Source organism: Pongo abelii, chromosome X (genome assembly GCF_028885655.2).
Source record: "Pongo abelii isolate AG06213 chromosome X, NHGRI_mPonAbe1-v2.0_pri, whole genome shotgun sequence".
NCBI classification, from domain to species: domain Eukaryota; kingdom Metazoa; phylum Chordata; class Mammalia; order Primates; family Hominidae; genus Pongo; species Pongo abelii.
Window position 1 is genome coordinate 40,871,389 of NC_072008.2, and position 18,175 is coordinate 40,889,563.

At 43.0% G+C, this 18,175-nt stretch overlaps 1 protein-coding gene across 1 annotated transcript; it reads left to right on the forward strand.

The window, feature by feature from the left end:
• Positions 1–15,081: 15,081 nt before the first annotated feature.
• Positions 15,082–16,079, forward strand: MPC1L (mitochondrial pyruvate carrier 1 like). Its single transcript, XM_002831543.4, has one exon. The coding sequence runs from the start codon at positions 15,496–15,498 to the stop codon at positions 15,916–15,918; it is 423 nt and encodes a 140-aa protein (XP_002831589.1). The 5' UTR covers positions 15,082–15,495; the 3' UTR covers positions 15,919–16,079.
• The last annotated feature ends 2,096 nt before the right edge of the window (positions 16,080–18,175 follow it).

Sequence of the window (18,175 nt, forward strand, 5' to 3'; positions counted from 1 at the left end):
ATATGAAATAAACCAATGCCTTTTTAATTTAAAACTGATGAGACTTTAAGTTCTAGGGGAAGAAAAAAAATTAATTACATGACAGCACTAATCCGTATAGGGTAAATGGCATCAGCATCCTTCTATCTATGTTAGGCAGAGAGCAATTCATTAAAATAAATGTTCTGCCAAGATTATTATACCTGTTGCTGATGATTTGCTCTTAAATTAAGTCTAATTTGTTCAGGAACATAAATCACAGTGTCGATTTGTGTGAGAGGCAGAAAAGGCAGACTCATGGCAGACGATTCCACTGACAAAAGAGAAAACCCAATCACTTCACATCTCATTGGTGGACTATTCCAGGTTTATAAAATATCTGAGATTCTGCATATGTAGATATTGCTTATGGCCTAATTCTATTAGGAATAATATAGAATTGATTTTTGTTTTCTTTGGTTATGTGTTTTTTTGAAGGAATAATCTGAATCCATTTTCATTGATACCAAGTAATACGGAAACTGTAAACTTACTTTTTTTTTTTTTTTTTTTTTTGAGACTGTATCTCACTCTGTTGCCCTGGCTGGAGTGCAGTGGTGCAATCACAGCTCTACAGCATCAACCTCCTGGGCTCAAACTATCCACCCACCTCAGCCTCCCAAGGAGATGGGACCACAGGCGTGTACCACCACGCCTGGCTTATTTCTTGTAGAGATGGGGTCTCTCTATGTTGCCCAGGCTAGTCTTGAACTCCTGGGCTCAAGCAATCCTCCAGCGTCAGCCTCCCAAAGTGTTGGGATTACAGGCACGAGCCACTGCACGCCCAGCCTAAACTTAACTTTGTTAGGGGGACAGTCTTGCTCTGTCAGCCAGGCTGGAGTGCAGTGGCACGATCTCGGCTCACTGCAACCTCTGCCTCCCGGGTTCAAGTGATTCTCCTGCCTCAGCCTCCCAAGTAGCTGAGATTACAGGAACCTGCCACGATGCCTGGCTAATTTTTGTATTTTTAGTAGAGACAGGGTTTCACCATGTTGGCCAGGCTGGTCGCGAACTCCTGGTCTCAAGTGATCTGCCCGCCTCAGCCTCCCAAAGTGCTGGGATTACAGGTGTGAGCCACTGTGTCCCACTCTAAACTTAACTTTTTATTTTATTTTATTTTATTATTTTTGAGACACAGTCTTGCTCTGTCACTCAGGCTGGAGTGCAGTGGCACGATCCTGGCTCACTGCAGCCTCCGCCTCCCGGGCTCAAGTGATTCTCTTGCCTCAGCCTCCCGAGTAGCTGGGACTACAGGTGTGCGTCACCACACCTGGCTAGTTTTTGTATTTTTTGATAGAGACAGGGTTTTGCCCTGTTGGCTAGGCTGGTCTTGAACTCCTGACCTCGAGTGATCTGCCCGCTTCAGCTTCCCAAAGTGCTGGGATTACAGGCATGAGCCACCGCGCCCGGCCTAAATTTAACTTTTTAATGGACGATCAAACCAACAACTTTCCATGTAGGAACCAGGGTCGATGATCATGCCGACTGAGTCGTACAGTGGCATTAAGCCTTCTAACTTTGGGCACAGGTGGTTTTTTTCTAGCCTTTTCATGACAGAATGACTGACTATTCTGTGTTTTCTTCGGAAAATACAGTCGTTGGGGAAGGCCATCAGTAAAAAGCATTGTGAGTAAAATGCATCAAGAGTCATACAGGTGAATTCAGTTCACTGCTTTACCACTTACAAGTTGAACAATCTTGGGCAAACCCCTTAATCTCTCTGAATCAGCATTTTTAATCTATATAATGGGGGTAGTAATACCCCAGGTCTATAAAAGTTAGCATTCAGTAGGAGAACACAAAGTTTGTGAATGCTTAATAAATATAAGCTACAATCTTAGTACTAAACTCAAGGAACTCTGCTTGGACCCAGCATTGTGCCATTGATAGTGTTAGCCAGTTTGTTGCAAGCAACAGGAACAAACCTTGTTTAAATGTTGCTAGTTGTCCTGCTAATGCCCTTTTACTAGACCAGGGTCCAGTCCAGGAGCACGCATTGTGATACCATGTTTTCTTAGTCTCCTTTCATATGACACAGTCCACCTTTGAAGAGTACTGGCCGGTTATTTTATAGGACGTCCCTCAGTTTTGGTTTGTTTGATGTTTGCTAATGATTAAACTCAGGTTATACATTTTTAGAAAGAATACCACTGGCTGGGCGTGGTGGCTCACGCCTGTAATCTCAACACTTTGGGAGGCTGAGGCAGGAGGACCACTTGAGTCCAGGAGTTCAAGACTAGCCTGAACAACATTGGGAGACCCTGTCTCTACAAAAAATACAAAAATTAGCCAGGCATGGTGGCGCATGCCTGTGGTCCCAGCTACCTGGGAGACTGAGGTGGGAGGATCACTTGATCCCGGGAGGTTGAGGCTGCAGTGAGCCAAGATCACGCCACTGCACTCCAGCCTGGGCAACCCTGTCTGGAGTGAGACTATGTCTCAAAAAAAAGTGAGACTCTGTCTCAAAAAAAAAGAAAAAAAGAAAAAGAAAAAAGTAGTATTATTCTGTTGTTACTGTTTGTGTAAGACAGGGGAAATAAGGAAACATGCATATACAGGTTGACTGCCCTTTATCTGAAATGCTCGGGACCAGATGTGTTCCAGATTTCAGATTTTCTTGGACTTTGGAATCTGGTTGAGCATCCCCAATCTAAAATTCCACAATTGGAAATGCTTCAGTAAGCATTTCCTTCATGTGTCATGTCTCAAAAAGTTTTGGATTTTGGAGCATTTTGGATTTCAGCCTTTAGATTTGGGATGCTCAACCTGTATCTTCTTACTTTTGTAAAGAGAAACATAGGAAATATAAACCAGAAAACAATAAAGTTAATTATAAGATGTAGGAGTAGACAGAATGGAATAAATAAGGGAGGAAACAGCACTACTACAAAGAGTAGACCATTTTGTGTAGTTTTAATGCTAGAAGGTCAAAGGAGACAGCTTCAAGTGGCTCCCACTGTCCAAAGTTGGGCCAATTTCAACATCAAAATTAAGAGGACAGTAATAGATTATAACCCACTGAATAAAATGAAATGAATAGATTACAATCCAGTGAATAAAATGACCATATTGATAATAAGTAGATAAGCAACTTAATGGGGAGAGAAGGGTATTCCTTATATTAGAATGCTGACTGACATATGTATAAATGTATATGTGTATACATATGTATACACAAATACATTTGTTTATATATACATATATGTATATGTGCACATATACATATACATATATGTGTGTGTGTATGTGCACATGTACATATACATATATGTGTATGTATATGTGCACATATACACATATACATCTATGTACATGCGCATATACATATATACATCTATGTACATGTGCATATACATATATACATATGTATATATGTATGTGTACGTATATGTACACGTATATGTATATGTATATATGTATATATGTACATATATGTTTATATACGTATGTATGTATATGTATATATAATAGGTGTATTTATGTATATGTATATATAATATGTACATGTATGTATATGTAAATATTGATTGGACAGTAAATATTGATTTGGACAAGAATCACTGATGAATGCTAAATCTATGGGGGAGGGAGTCTGATAAAGAGCAGGCTATTTAAACAGTTTTTTTTTTTTTTTTTGAGACAGGGTCTTGCTCTGTTACCCAGGCTAGAGTGTAGTGACACAATCATGGCTCACTGCAGCCTCCACCTCCCAGGCTCAAGTGATCCTCCCACCTCAGCCCCCCAGGTACCTGGGACTATAGGTGTGTGCCACCATGCCCAGCTAATTTTTGTTGTTTTTTTAAAAAAATCTTTTTATTTATTTTATTATTTTATTTATTTTTTTCGAAACAGGTTCTTGCTCTGTCACCCAGGCTGGAGTGCAGTAGCATGATCTCAGCTTACTGCAACCTCCACCTCCCAGGCTCAAGCGATCCTCCAACCTCAGCCTCCTAGTAGCTGGGACCACAGGCCCATGCCACCATGCCCAGCTAATTTTTTTGTATTTTTGGTAGAGACAGGGTTTTTGCCATGTTGCCCAGGCTGGTCTCAAACTCCTGAGCTCAAGTAATCCACTTGCCTCAGCCTCCCAAAGTACTGAGATTACAGGAGTGAGCTACCACGACTGGCCCTAATTTTTATATTTTTTGTAGAGATGGGGTCACGCTTTGTTACCCAGGCTGGTCTTGAACCCCCTGGGCTCAACCAATCCTCCCCGCTCAGCCTCCCAAAATGCTGGGATTACAGGCCTGGGCCACAGCGCCCAGCCGGTAGTCCCCTTTAATCTGGAATAAGACAGAGAAACAAAACAAAAGATTGGAGGAAACCATGGTTCAATGGGGGCTGAACACAACCCATTCCCTCCTGCCAGTTCATTGTACTGGGGGACGGAGACCAGACTACAATGACAAGGGGCATTTTATAGCTAGAGAAACTGAGATACACAATACACTTAACTAACGTTCTTGTAGCTACTGGAAGATGCTGGATAACCATACAGCCTTCAGCCATTGTATTCACATGAGAAAAACAATGAAAAAGGCAAAAGATTAGAATCAGGGCCACAGATGGCTCTAAAATTACTTTCAGCAGTAACTGAAAATAGCAAGCCAATGTATCTGCCTATTGTTTTATTCATTCAGCGTCTCTTGAGCCACAGTGCTATTTATTCCCTTTGGTAGAATTTAACAGCAAAATATTCCAGGAAGTCAGTACAGGATATGGGAAAAAAAAAAAAAGTTTCATAAACTACTCAATTCCTAAGTGTTTTGTTTCACAGCCATAATTCAAAAGCAGGTATGTTTTTGTAAATGTTGGCCAGCGTTCCATGGCAAATTTAATGAAATACATTTCTGATTCTTATTGTTTTAAACCACAAGACAGAAAATCACTTAAAAAATATAATGTTGCAATCATTAGAGTGATACTGACTCAGACAAGAATCATCGATGTACGCTAAAACTAGAAGGTTAAATATTTAATGAGGAAATAGATATTTACATAGTCTCAAAGTATCTCTGCACAAATTACTTATTAATTATAAAGGGAAAAATACTAACTTAGCAGTAGAGAAACCTGGTGAACACTGTCTTAACATCACTAATAACCAGATATCACATGCCTCCCAGTGTGAGGCACTGGGGACATGTCGTTGCTGTAATGTTTGTGCCAAAAATGAACACCCTGAAGGTAGCGGTCTTAGTCCATTTGGGCTGCAATTACAAAATACCTTAGACTGGGTAATTTATAAACAACAGAAAGGTACTATTCACAGTTCCAGAGACCAGGAAGTCCAAGATCAAGATGCCAGCAGATTTAGTGTCTGGTGAGGGCTCACTGTCTGCTTCATAGATGTCTCCTTCGCTCTGTGTCGTCACATGGCAGAAGGGATGAACAAGCTCCTTCCAGCTCTTTTATAAGGGCACTAATTCCATCCATGAGGGTGGTGCCCTCATGACTTAATCACTTCCCCAAAGGCCCCACCTCTGAATATCACCTTGGCGGTTGGTTAAGTTCCAACCTACGAATTTTGGGGGAAGGCATACACACTCAGATCATAGAAGTAGTCATGAGGAAACATTGAATGAACCCAATTGAGGGGCATTCTACCAAATTGCAGGCTTGAACTCTTCTAAAATGTCAAGGTTGGCCGGGCGCAGTGGCTCACGCCTGTAATCCCAGCACTTTGGGAAGCCAAGGTGGGTGGATCACGAGGTCAGGAGTTCGAGACCAGCCTGGCCAACATGGTGAAACCCCGTCTCAACTAAAAATACAAAAATTAGCTGGGCCTGGTGGCACATGCCTGTAATCCCAGCTACTCAGGAGAATCACTTGAATCTGGGAGGTGGAGGTTGCAGTGAGCTGACATTGCATCACTGCATTCGCATCACTGCATTCCAGCCTTGGCAACAAAGTGAGACTCCGTCTCAAAAAAATAAAACAAATGTCAAGGTCATGAATGCCAAAGTAAGGTAGAGGACCTGGTCTAGATTAAAGGAGACTAAAGTGACATTACAGTTAAGTGCCATGTGTAATCCTAGTCTGGATCCTAGACTAGAAAAACAAAATTGTTACATTGGACATTATTGAGACAATTGGTCATATAAGAATACTGATTGTAGATTATAGTATTATATCAATGTTAAATGTCTTAATTTTGATGGGTGTATTGTGATAATGTAAAAGAAAGTTTACAAAAGTCTATATGCTTAGAAAATACACACTGAGGCCAGGCACGGTGGCTCACGCCTGTAATCCCAGCACTTTGGGAGGCTGAGGAGGGCGGACCACCTGAAGCCAGGAGTTCGAGACCAGCCTGGCCAACATGGCGAAACCCCATCTCTACTAAAAATACAAAAATTAGTCGGGCATGGTGGCAGGCACCTGTAATCCCAGCTGGAGATTTGGGAGGCTGAGGCAGGAGAATCGCCTTGAACCTAGGAGGTGGAGGTTGCAGTGAGCTGAGATCGCACCACTGCACTCCAGCCTGGGTGACAGAGACAGACTCCCTCTCAAAAAAAAAAAAAAAAAAAAAAAAAGAAAGAAAAAAGAAAATACACACTGATGCTCTTAAGAAATACTGTTAAGGGCCAGGGGTGCTGGTTCACACCTGTAATCCCAGCACTTTGCTGAAGCAGGCAGATGGCTTGAGCCCAGGAGTTCAAGACCAGCCTGAGCAACATGGCAAAACCCGTCTCTACAAAAAATACAAAAATTAGCCGGGCATGGTGGCGCACATGTAGTCCCAGCTACTTGGGAGGCTGAGATGGGAGGATCACTTGTGCCTAGGACGTTGAATCTGCTGTAAGCCATGATTGCATCACTGGACTCCAGCTTGGATGACACAGAGAGACCCTGTCTCAAAGAAAAAAACAAAAACAAAAACACCAATACCCTTTGGCTAGAGAGAAGAGTAAAGCGAATACGGCAAAATGTTAACAGTTGGTAAATCTAGGTGAACGGTATATGGGAGCTCTTTTGAGCATTTCTTTCTCTGTTATACCTGTTTTAGACTTTTCTAAGTTTTCTCAGCTTGAAATTATTTCAAAATGAAAAGTTACAAAGAACAATTAAAATTAAATAATGCCACCTCTATGGTCTGCTGCACTGGACTTCACTGAAGATTTGTGTAGGTCCAGGGTCGTTCCCATCAAGCAGGATTTCGTAGGAACTGTGACCGAGAATCTTGGTTAGAAGAAAGAGTGCAATGCACATTTTTCACAACTGGGAAAAGGCATGAAGCCATCGTTGTATTTACTTGTCTTCTCCCGGCATTTTCCTTTGAAAGATAACAGTAAACTTGCCAGCCATGTCTCGTGATTGAGTCACATAGGACCTGACAGCTTCACGTTTGTGAGGCAGCACTGAGAGCAGAAATGCCAAAAGCATTAATGGCAAATAAATATTATTTGAAATAATGATAAATCTTTAGCTGTTCAGTCTCATCTATTAAGCACAGTGAACTGTACAGCAGAACTAATTTACCTGTGAGGAGAGGTAATCGCTGGACAACATTACGGATGTTCTCTAATCCTAAACCTGTTTCGTCACTACCTTTGCTTCAGACACGTAAAATCCTCTACAGTTTTGCTGAATCCTAGCCCTGAATCTTCTCAATCCACCTTGGAGACCCTTTTACCTCTAACTATCCCTTCAACTACTGGCCAAGTTCCAAGATAATATCTTACCCTCTATTTCTAGTGTAGGTCTGGCACATTTGTCATGATTATAACAATCAACAAATGTCTACTAGACACATATGTTATACAAAGGCACAGCCAAGCGTCTACCAGGAAAGTTACATACACATCGTCTGTACCTCCATTTCTCTAAATTTTCTGTAAAATGCCCCTCTGGGTGGGCAGGCCTTGTCTTGTTCAATTTGGGTCACATCCAGTCAACATGTTAGAAAGGTTTGGAGAGAGAAGGAATATTTCATTTGGTGATTTCTTCCCTGGCCTAAAGGAATTTAACTACATAGTTGGAAAGACATAAACACATCAGAAGTTACAGTAATTTGTGTAGAGGAGTGAGGTGAGAAATAGGAAACCTTAATCCTGGTTTCCCATGAATTCGCTGTGTCACCATGACAGATGACATGATCTCAAGGCCTCATGCCTCCTTCGTAAAATGAGATGGATGGATTGGATGATAATAATGACAACAGCTAATATACACTGAGCACTTACTATATATCAAGCCCTATAGTAAGCACTTACTGTGGATTAACATGCTGAAACCTTGCAACACTGCCATGAGGTAGGTACCACTATCATCCTCATTTTACAGATAATCCATGAGATCCTTTCAACTCCAAATTTCTATAATTATGTGACTTCAAGTTAAGTAATATGGTAGATTGCATTTTTCAAAGGTGGACACAACAATATTTCCTATCTTATATGCTCTCTCTATATATATACATATGCACACCCACATATATGTATACATGTATGCACACCCACATATATGTATACATGTATGCACACCCACATACATGTATACATGCATGCACACCCACATATATGTATACATGCATGCACACCCACATATGTATACATGCATGCACACCCACATATATGTATACATGCATGCACACCCACATATATGTATACATGTATGTACACATATATGCACACACGTGTATGCATATATGTGCGCACACGTGTATGCATATATGTACGCACACGTGTATGCATATATGTACGCACACGTGTATGCATATATGTACGCACACGTGTATGCATATATGTACATACACGTGTATGCTTATACACACATATATGTATATACATATACACATGTATATATGTATACATATATACATATGTGTATATGTATATATACGTGTGTGTATATATATATAGATAGATAGTATGTGTGTGTGGCTGGGCACAGGGGCTCACACCTGTAATCCCAATGCTTTGGGAGGCTGAGGTGGGAGGATCACTTGAGCCTGGGAAGTTGAGGCTGCAGTGAGCTGTGATTGTGCCACTCCACTCCAGCTTGGGCGACAGAGTGAGACCAGATCTCAAACAATCAATAAAGTATTTTTAAAGATGGGATCTCGCTCTGTTGCCCAGGCTGGTCTCAAACTCCTGGGCTCAGGCACTCCTCTTACCTCAGCCTCCCGAGTAGCTGGAACTATAGGTGTGTGCCACTGCACCCAGCTCCTATGCTCTTCTTGAAGTATAACTTTGAGAAGTGGGTCTATCTACCCTCCATTGAATTTGGGTGGCCTTGTGGCTACGGAAAAAGTGATGTCATGTTGACTTCTGAGACTAAGTCCATAAAAACCAATATAGCTTACGTTAGTTTTCTATTGCTATGTGACAAATTACCCCAAACTTAGAGGCTTAAAACAATACCTATTTATTAGCTCATGGTGTTGTAGGTCTGAATTCTAGGCGCAGCATGACTTGGTTCTCTGCTCAGGGTGTCACACAGCTGAAATGAAGGCGTTAGCTGGACTGAGTTCTTGAAGGACCAGAGTTGAGGTGAGGACCCGCTTTCAAGCTCATTACATTGTTGGTTGAATTCAGTTCTTTATGGTCATAAGACTGAGATCTCTGTTTCTTTGGTCAGCTGGGGGCTGCTTGCATTTTTTGCCATCCATCTTCAAAGCCGGCTATGGAGAATATCCTTCACGTCAAATCCCTCTCATGTTTTGAATCTCTGAATTCTGGTCTCTGACCTCTAGACCCAGATTTAAATGGTTCCTGTGGTTAGGGGAGGCTCACTTGGGGAATCTCTCTATTGTAAGATTTACTGACTCAAAACCTCAATTACATCTACAAAATCTTTTGTCATGTAATCATGGGAATAATGTCTAATGATATTCATAGGTTCCACTCACACTCAAGGGAAGATTATACAAGGGTGAGGGTCATTGGGGCCATCTTAGAATTCTGCCTACCCGATAGCTTCTGCTTGATTCTCTTGTTACGTTTACTCCTGGAACTCAGCCACCATACTGTGAGGAAGCCTAAGCACCCTGTGGAATGATCCACATGGAGAGAAACTGGCCCCAGTTAACAGCCCCAGCTGAGCTCCCAGCCAATAACCAGCATCAACGTGCTATGTGAGTGAGCCATTTTCAAAGTGGATCCTCCAAGCCCTAGGCTGAAATATCCCCACTGGTGATGCATGGGACAGATGAGCTGTCCCTATTAAGTCCTGCCCAAATGGTGAATTTGGGAGTAAAAGAAAAGATTGTTGTTCTAAGCTACTAAGTTTGGGGGTGATTTGTTATACAGCAATAGGTGATCAAAACCAAGTAACTTACGTGAGACAGTCTGTAAGTACTGAAAGCTTCTGTGGAAAAGGAGCGGTAGCTTCTATTTCTTTTAGGACATTGGAGCATCTGGCAGTGTAGGCCTAAAATGTCATTCAATACATGCTTGCTGATTTATTAGTTCAAACTTATACTGACCTGATTTACAACAGTATACCAGTCATCCATATTTGGAAGCTCCGCATTTTAAAAGGGTTATCTAAAAATTATGCCACTTTCCTTTGGAGGAATGGCTATACTATATATTTTTAAGCCATATTTGTAAAATGTTTGGGGTGTAAATGAACACAGATAATGAATATTCATTTTAAAGGTACAATAGGCTTGTGTATAAATCACTACATAAACCATTAGTATTTCAATGCATATTCAATCACTTTTCAACAGTTGCTGTTTTTGTTTGATTTATTTATTTATTTATTTATTTATTTATTTTTGAGATGGATTCTTGCTATGTCTCCCAGGCTGGAGTGCAGTGGCACGATCTCAGCTCATTGCAACCTCTGCCTCTGGGGTTCAAGCGATTCTTCTGCTTCAGCCTCCCAAGTAGCAGGGACTACAGGCACGCACCACCACACCTGGCTAATTTTTATATTTTTAGTAGAGACGGGGTTTTACCATATTGGCCAGACTGGTCTCGAACTCCTGACCTCAAGTGATCCTCCCACCTCAGCATCTCAAACTGCTGGGGTTACAGGCATGAGCCACTGCACCTGGCCAACAGTTGCTGTTTTTACTGGAAAAAACAGAAAGCACTGGAAAAATAATCACCAGTTTTGTCATTAAAGAATTTGCATCCACAGATATCAAAACTATTAGGTGAAGGAGAGGCCAGGAGCAGTGGTTCATGCCTATAATCCCAGCACTTTGGGAGGCCGAGGCAGGCAGATCACCTGAGGTCAGGAGTTCGAGACCAGCCTGGCCAACGTGGCAAAATGCCGTCTCTACGAAAAATACAAAAATTAGCCAGGAATAGTGGCACACACCTGTAATCCCAGCTACTAGCGAGGCTGAGGCAGGAGAATTGCTTGAACCCGGGAGATGGAGGTTGCAGTGAGCCAAGATCGTGCCACTGCACTCCAGCCTGGGCAACAGAGCGAGACTCTGTCTCAAAAAAAAAAACTGTTGGAGAATAGAATATCCATACACTCTCAAGGCGGCTCCCCCTGGATTATTTGAAGGAAAAAGGTAGCTTTACAATGGAGAAACCAGGCGGATAACTTTTTTTTTTTTAATATATTCATTTTGTTAAATGCATCTGGTCTGAACCATGGAAGATACAGAAACAATTTCAAAGAACATTAAACACTGGTTCTTTCAACTGTGGACTGAAAAAATATAAAGCATATGGAGACACTGAGTCTGATAGCTATTCAAACAAGTGGGCCAGAGCTGGTTTCAATGGTGCCAAAAGTACAGGTACTCTACCCCCTGCCAAATGATCCTACCAAAAAAGATGCCAGAAGTACACAGAGAAGATGGGTAACAGACACCTGGAAGGTACAAATTCTCCATGATATGACATTTTCAACATACTAGTGGAACCCATATAGGTAGGCTCCATTCTGTCTTGAACAATTCCAAAATATTAAAGAAAAACATCAGGAGGTAGGTAGATTACTTAGAGAAAAATTTGAGTTACTTTTAACCAAAGTTATTTCTACTATGCTTTATCACTCACTCAGTAGCTGCCCTCAAAAAAAGAAATATTTTATATATAATATGTATTTTACTGAAAGTATTTTTTACCCATTTCCAATGGGTTGATTGACCAATCTCACTAATCAGTAAGAGTGCTCAACATTTCCCATTTTGGGCCATTTCTATCACTCTCAAATTTTGGTGAATCCGCCCTAAGTTCCCAGCATCACAGCATTCATGGATCTGAGTAAACATTCCGGAAAACACAGAGATGTTCCAATACTCGCTGTTCTTAATTTCATCTAATTAGTTTTAAAATTTATTCTCTACTCACAAAGAAGCATAAATAAAGGTTTCACTCTTATATAAAGACCTGACAAAACATACAATGGTCCTCTGCCGATGTGGAAGCAAGGACAGTTTTCTACGATAGTCTGTTCTTTATAACCTTTAACTGTTGTGGGAAAAAAAGAAAATCCATTTCTTATTGTAATTTTTTTCTTGTTTGAGGTTTCTTTTCCACACCCTGAATCTACAATGACCCAACCACAAGTTTGGGAACATTGCTTCTGAGGCCCATTCTCTGATGAGAACGTTCAGTCCCACCTGGGGAAAATACCTGAGTCCCAGCCTTTTCAGCCTAACATTACGCCTAATATCTAGAGTAAGAAATCAGGCTAGGTGTGGTGGTACGCACCTGTAATCCCAGCCACTTAGGAGGCTGAGGCAGGAGAATCGCCTGAACCCGGGTGGCAGAGAGTGCAGTGAGCAGAGATCACACCAGTCACTCCAGCCTGGGCAACACACTGAGACTCTGCCACAAAAATAAATAAATAAAATAAAATAAAACATCCAAGTATCCACCTTGGGTTGCAGGAAAATAGTTAATATTATGCATTTACAAAAAATGTAACTATATAATGTGAAACACCATAAAGTCAGATGGCACTGCACGAGGCATTTTTGCTTCTTTTTCTTAGGGAAAAGGAGTTCTATGGAAAATTCTCTCATCCTCCTCTCTCCGCCGCCGACTCCTCTATGTCCAAAGTTTTTTTTTTTTCTCCTCCTGAGAGGGAGTCTCACTCTGTCGCCCAGGCTGGAGTGCAGTGGTGCAATCTTGGTTCGCTGCAACCTCCGCCCCCTTGGCATTCAAGCGATTCTCCTGCCTCAGCCTCCCAAGTAGCTGGGATTACAGGCACGTGCCACCACACCCGGCTAATTTTGTATTTTTAATAGAGACGGGGTTTCTCCATGTTGGTCAGGCTGGTCTCAAACTCCCAACCTCAGGTGATCCGCCCACTTCGGCCTCCCAAAGTGCTGGGATTATAGACGTGAGCCACCGCACCCGACCTAGGTTTTTGTTTAAAATTGGGCCTTTGTTCTTATTCAGTAAATCTATGTCACAGGATGAGCCGGGATTTAAATATATAATTTTTTAGTATCTTTCACGTCAAATTAGAAACACATATTTGGAATTTACTGCTGTAGTCTCTACTGTGCTTATCATGGTAGTGGCTGAAACTGGAAGACATTTTTTTTTAAACCCTGAAGTCATCCATACTTGCTACTTGTTTAGTCTTCTTGCTTGGAATGAAAAGTATTCACGAATACCACCACCTAAGCACCTGTTTAAAATGAAACTCGGCCTTCAGCTTGCAAAATGATGTCTTTATAATTAAGCAAACAGCAGAAGACCTATGCAAGTTGTTTCTTTCTTCCTGGAGAAGTTGGCAGGATAACTGGAATCCTAGGAGCTCCTCTGTATTGAATTTGCCAAGTCCTGAGTTCAGAATTTTGCTTTTGAGATAAATATAAAAGCCCCTAATAGTCAAGGAAAATTTTCTTCCTGTGATAAGGAATCTTTGCTTTAGTGTAGATGACCACTCCCCTCTGCAAGATAGGGAGGAAGAATGTTCGGTTAGTTCCTTTCCTCTGGCCGATCTCTTTTTTACTTCTCTTCGCACAGTCCAACAGATGCACTCGGCCTCCCGGGGGCTAGCTCGCCCCCGGCCCAGAGGCCAATTTACAGCCGCACGCCTCACTCCGCCATCTTCGCAGCTTCTCCGCGGATAACTTCTTAACCAAGTGGCCGAACTTAGTACCACCAATGCTGGAACAAAGTGACATCATGTACCGCGCATTGTGATGCACTAAGAATACAACATCTCTTGTGAAGTTGTTTTATCAAAAAATGTTTAACCTAAATCTAATGAGAAAACAGACAAATCCAACTTAAAGACATTCTGAAAAGCGACGAGCTTGGACTCTTCAAAAATGTCCATGTCATGAAAGACAAAAAGCTAGGGAACTCTTCTAGATTAAATATTAATCAAAGGAGTTAACTAAACTTGAATTTTGATTGAGTCCTGACTTCCCCCTCCAACAAGAAGGAAAAAAAAAAAAACAGCCGTAAAGCTATAAAATTTAAATATGCTCTGCATATTATAGTGTGGATTACTGCATTGTGGTTAAGTAGGGGTCCATCCTTGTTTTTAAGAGACAGATGCTAAAATGTTAAAGTGAAATGTCACTATATCTGCAAGTAACACTCGGGCAAATTGTGTTAAGGGCTAAAATTCTGAACCTGGTTGAGGAATTTTTTATCAACATCTAGTCAACACTGTCCAGGGACTAGGCAGAACAAGCAGTTTTCCTTTGCATGGCTGAGAAGCAGGTAGCCTGACCCTCTCCTCTCCGGGTGGCACGAGTAACCCTCGGCACTTAAAAGCAGCTGCAGCCCTGTGGGGAACGAAGGCTGAGGCTGTGGTTCCACTTCTGCCAGAGGACACACACATGCACGCATGCTGTATGCACTTTGTGGCAGTCCATGGAAAGCGCAAAAGTGCAAGGGTGAGGCTGCGCCCCTCCCCTAACCCCCACAGGAACATACGACAGCAGCACGTGCTGTCTGGAGCACTTTACAGCAGTCACGTCTGAACAAGGGCAAAGCCACGCCCTTTCACCCCCACAGAACAGCGGCCGGTGCTGTCTGGAGCACTTTACGGCAGTCAGGCAAAAGTTCAAGGAGGAGGCCAGGCCTCTTCACTCTCTCAGAGCCGCTGCATGTGCTTGTGGAGCACGTTACAGTAGTCATGCTGAGGCGCAAGGGCGAAGCTTCGCCCTTTCATCCCCGCAGAACATTGGCATGTAGTCTGGAGCACTTTACAGCGGTTACATGAAGGCGCGAGGGCAAAGCCACGGCCTTGCACCCCCGCAGAACAGGAGCACGTGCTGTCTGCAGCACTTTAACGGCATTCAGGCAAAGGCCCGCGGGTGAGGCCATTCCCTTTCGCCCCAACAGCACAGCGGCATGTGCCGTCTGGCGCACTTTACGGCAGTCAACGCGAAGGCGCCAGGGTGAAACCACGCCCTTTCATTCCGACAGAACACCGGCACGTGCTGTCGGCGCACTTTGTGGCAGCCACGCGAAGGCTCGAGGTCGCAAGCGTGTGCCCAGTCAGGGTCGGCTGCGGGTACTGGGCTTTGCGCTCTATTTCGCTGTGGTCTGGCTGTTGGTCCGTAGGCACGCCTACGGCTATTCCATCATGGCGAGGGTGGCGGTACTGTGGCGGAAGATGAGAGATAACTTCCAGAGCAAGGAGTTCCGGGAATACGTGAGCAGCACTCACTTCTGGGGTCCCGCGTTCAACTGGGGCCTTCCGCTGGCTGCCTTTAAAGATATGAAGGCGTCGCCAGAGATCATCAGTGGCCGCATGACAACAGCGCTCATCTTGTACTCGGCGATCTTCATGCGCTTCGCCTACCTCGTACAGCCTCGAAACCTGCTGCTGATGGCGTGCCACTGTACCAACGTGATGGCGCAGAGTGTGCAGGCCAGTCGCTACCTACTCTACTACTACGGCGGCGGCGCCGAGGCTAAAGCCCGCGACCCTCAAGCCCGCGACCCTCTGGCTACCGCCGCCGCTGCCACCAGCCCGGGTTCCCAGCCCCCGAAACAAGCTTCTTAAGAACTGAGAGGGCCTGATTTCATCTCTGCAGGTCACAAGCACTGAACTGCCATTCCTCCTGAAAAAAGACCGATGAAGACTTCGGTTTTGACTCTAAAACAGTGCGAGTCTGACTTAAACCTGCAGTTTGATTAATAAAGAAATACAAAGTAACATTGAACTGGAGTGTTGCCTCTTTTGTAAACTGGAAATGATTTTTAGAAGGGGAGGGTGGATTAGCTGGTCTTTCTCTTCACAGGACCTGCAACTCAAGATAGTTTATATGGGGGAGGAAGACTGAATGAAAAGCACTTCACAGTATTCACTAACTCGTAGCTTTTTTGGTTTTTTTTAAAGCTCTCTTGGGAACATATTTTTGTTACTTGTTTCGGATGTCCAGAGCAAACAGGGTTGCTTAGTATCACACATGACTCACAACTTGGTGCAGTCACAAATCTGTGCATCAGAAAAAGTCTGGGGGCTCTTTCTACTGAGGGAAATGTTTCGAAGTGGGTTTTAAATGAATGTCGTGAGGTACAGTGTGGCCTCAAGGGAACCTAGGATCTCTTGGTGACGGAGAGCAATTATAGAATCTGCCATGGAGACAGGATAAACAATTCTGAGGACAATTGCCATCAACCCTGGATTCTAGGTAAATAGGTAAAACGACAAAATCATTCTTTCCTCCTTTTGTTATCCTTAAAAACGGGGGAAATGGCAGTTTGCAAAACTGGTTACCTATCACTCTATTGAATGCTAGCTAGAGCTGGGGGTGAGGGGTCAGTGGTCAACAGCGGCAGCTCGGAGTATTCCCCTAGGAATCTTGGGGGTTCCTACGGATTCTTAAACCACAGAGCCGAGAAAAGGGAAACGAGAAGGGTGGGGTGGTGGGGCAGTAGGCTAAGGCCATCATCTACATAGCAGAGGTTGCCCTCTACGATTTGACCGAAAAATTTCCCCTGTCCCTGCGTCTGAAGGATGCGGAAAGTTCCAGAGTGTTTACTGGTGAACCCCAAAGTAGGTGTTTAGAAGTGTTTGAATCCTGCTTTAGATAGAGGTTTCAAATGCAAAGAAATTTAAAAGCACTATCAAAGATTCTGAAGACGTCAGTTCTTGGACAAAACAGGCACATTAGTGGAATTCTAGAAGATTCCCCTTTATCTTCTCTGGCATTAAAGCAGAAGTCCTCTTTATGGGCAGTCTCTGTGTTTCACGAAATTCTGCATGTGGGGACAGGGTTGGGGGGGAGTGGGGAGTAATGGGGTGGGAAACGAACTATGGGGGTAGTGTATTATCTATGGCCGTGTAATCACCCCAACACTTAGTTTAAAACAGTTACCTGACATAATTTCTGAAGGTCAGGAATCTGGGAGTGATTTAGTGGGGGACTTCTGGCTCAAGGACTCTCAGCTGTCAGCTGGGGCTGCAGTCTCTGAAGATTTGACTGGAGCTGGAAGATCTGCTTCCAAGCTCATAGTTGTTTGTAGAAGGCTTCAGTTCCTTGTCATCTGGGCCTCTCCATACGGCTGCTTGTGACGTGGCTTCCCCCAGAGTGGTGTTCCAAGAGATAGCCCAAGATGGAAGTTCTAGCCTTTTACAGCTTCATCCTGGAAGTCACATACCATCACTTCTGCTGTGTTCACACAAAACAACTCTGGTACACTGTGGGAGGACAATATGAGGATGGGAAGCAGGCATTGTTAGGGGCCATCCTGGATGCTGGCTACCACACGTGGTGCTAAAATAAGAATTCTCATGCCTTTCTGGTAGTCAGTAGGAAAGTAAAGCATGTAAATTTGTTGCCTACCTTCCCAAAGAGAGGTCACAAAATGCTCAGTTTACAGTTTTGTGGTCATTACTAACACGCATATATCATAGAGCATGGGTTTGAGAAGCAGAAATCTCTGGAAGATAACAGTGGGTCTTAATGTTTTAGATAATTCAGTCTACAATGCAGTATTAAAAACCAGTGCTTAAAGTTATGAAATGAGTAACTTTATATCCACTTCACTAATGATTTCATGAGTAGAAATTAATATATTTTTAGGTTGTCTTACAATATGCATTTTGTAATTTCAGTCTGTTTCAATAAAAGGCCATTGTCTGTTGAAGACATTTCAGAGCAGGTAGGTTTCTAATTAACCTGGTGAGGGAAAAGGAGGTAACCTCTGCTGCTAATTTCCTATTACTCTATACTTACAATTTAGAGGTCAAAACGATTCGAGGAAATATCCAAAAGATTGCAACACCTCCACAATAATGCAATGCTCCACTTACG

Bases quoted from the DNA above. Each gene is read 5' to 3' on its own strand.
- MPC1L (XM_002831543.4), top strand. From the start codon at position 15,496: ATGGCGAGGGTGGCGGTACTGTGGCGGAAGATGAGAGATAACTTCCAG.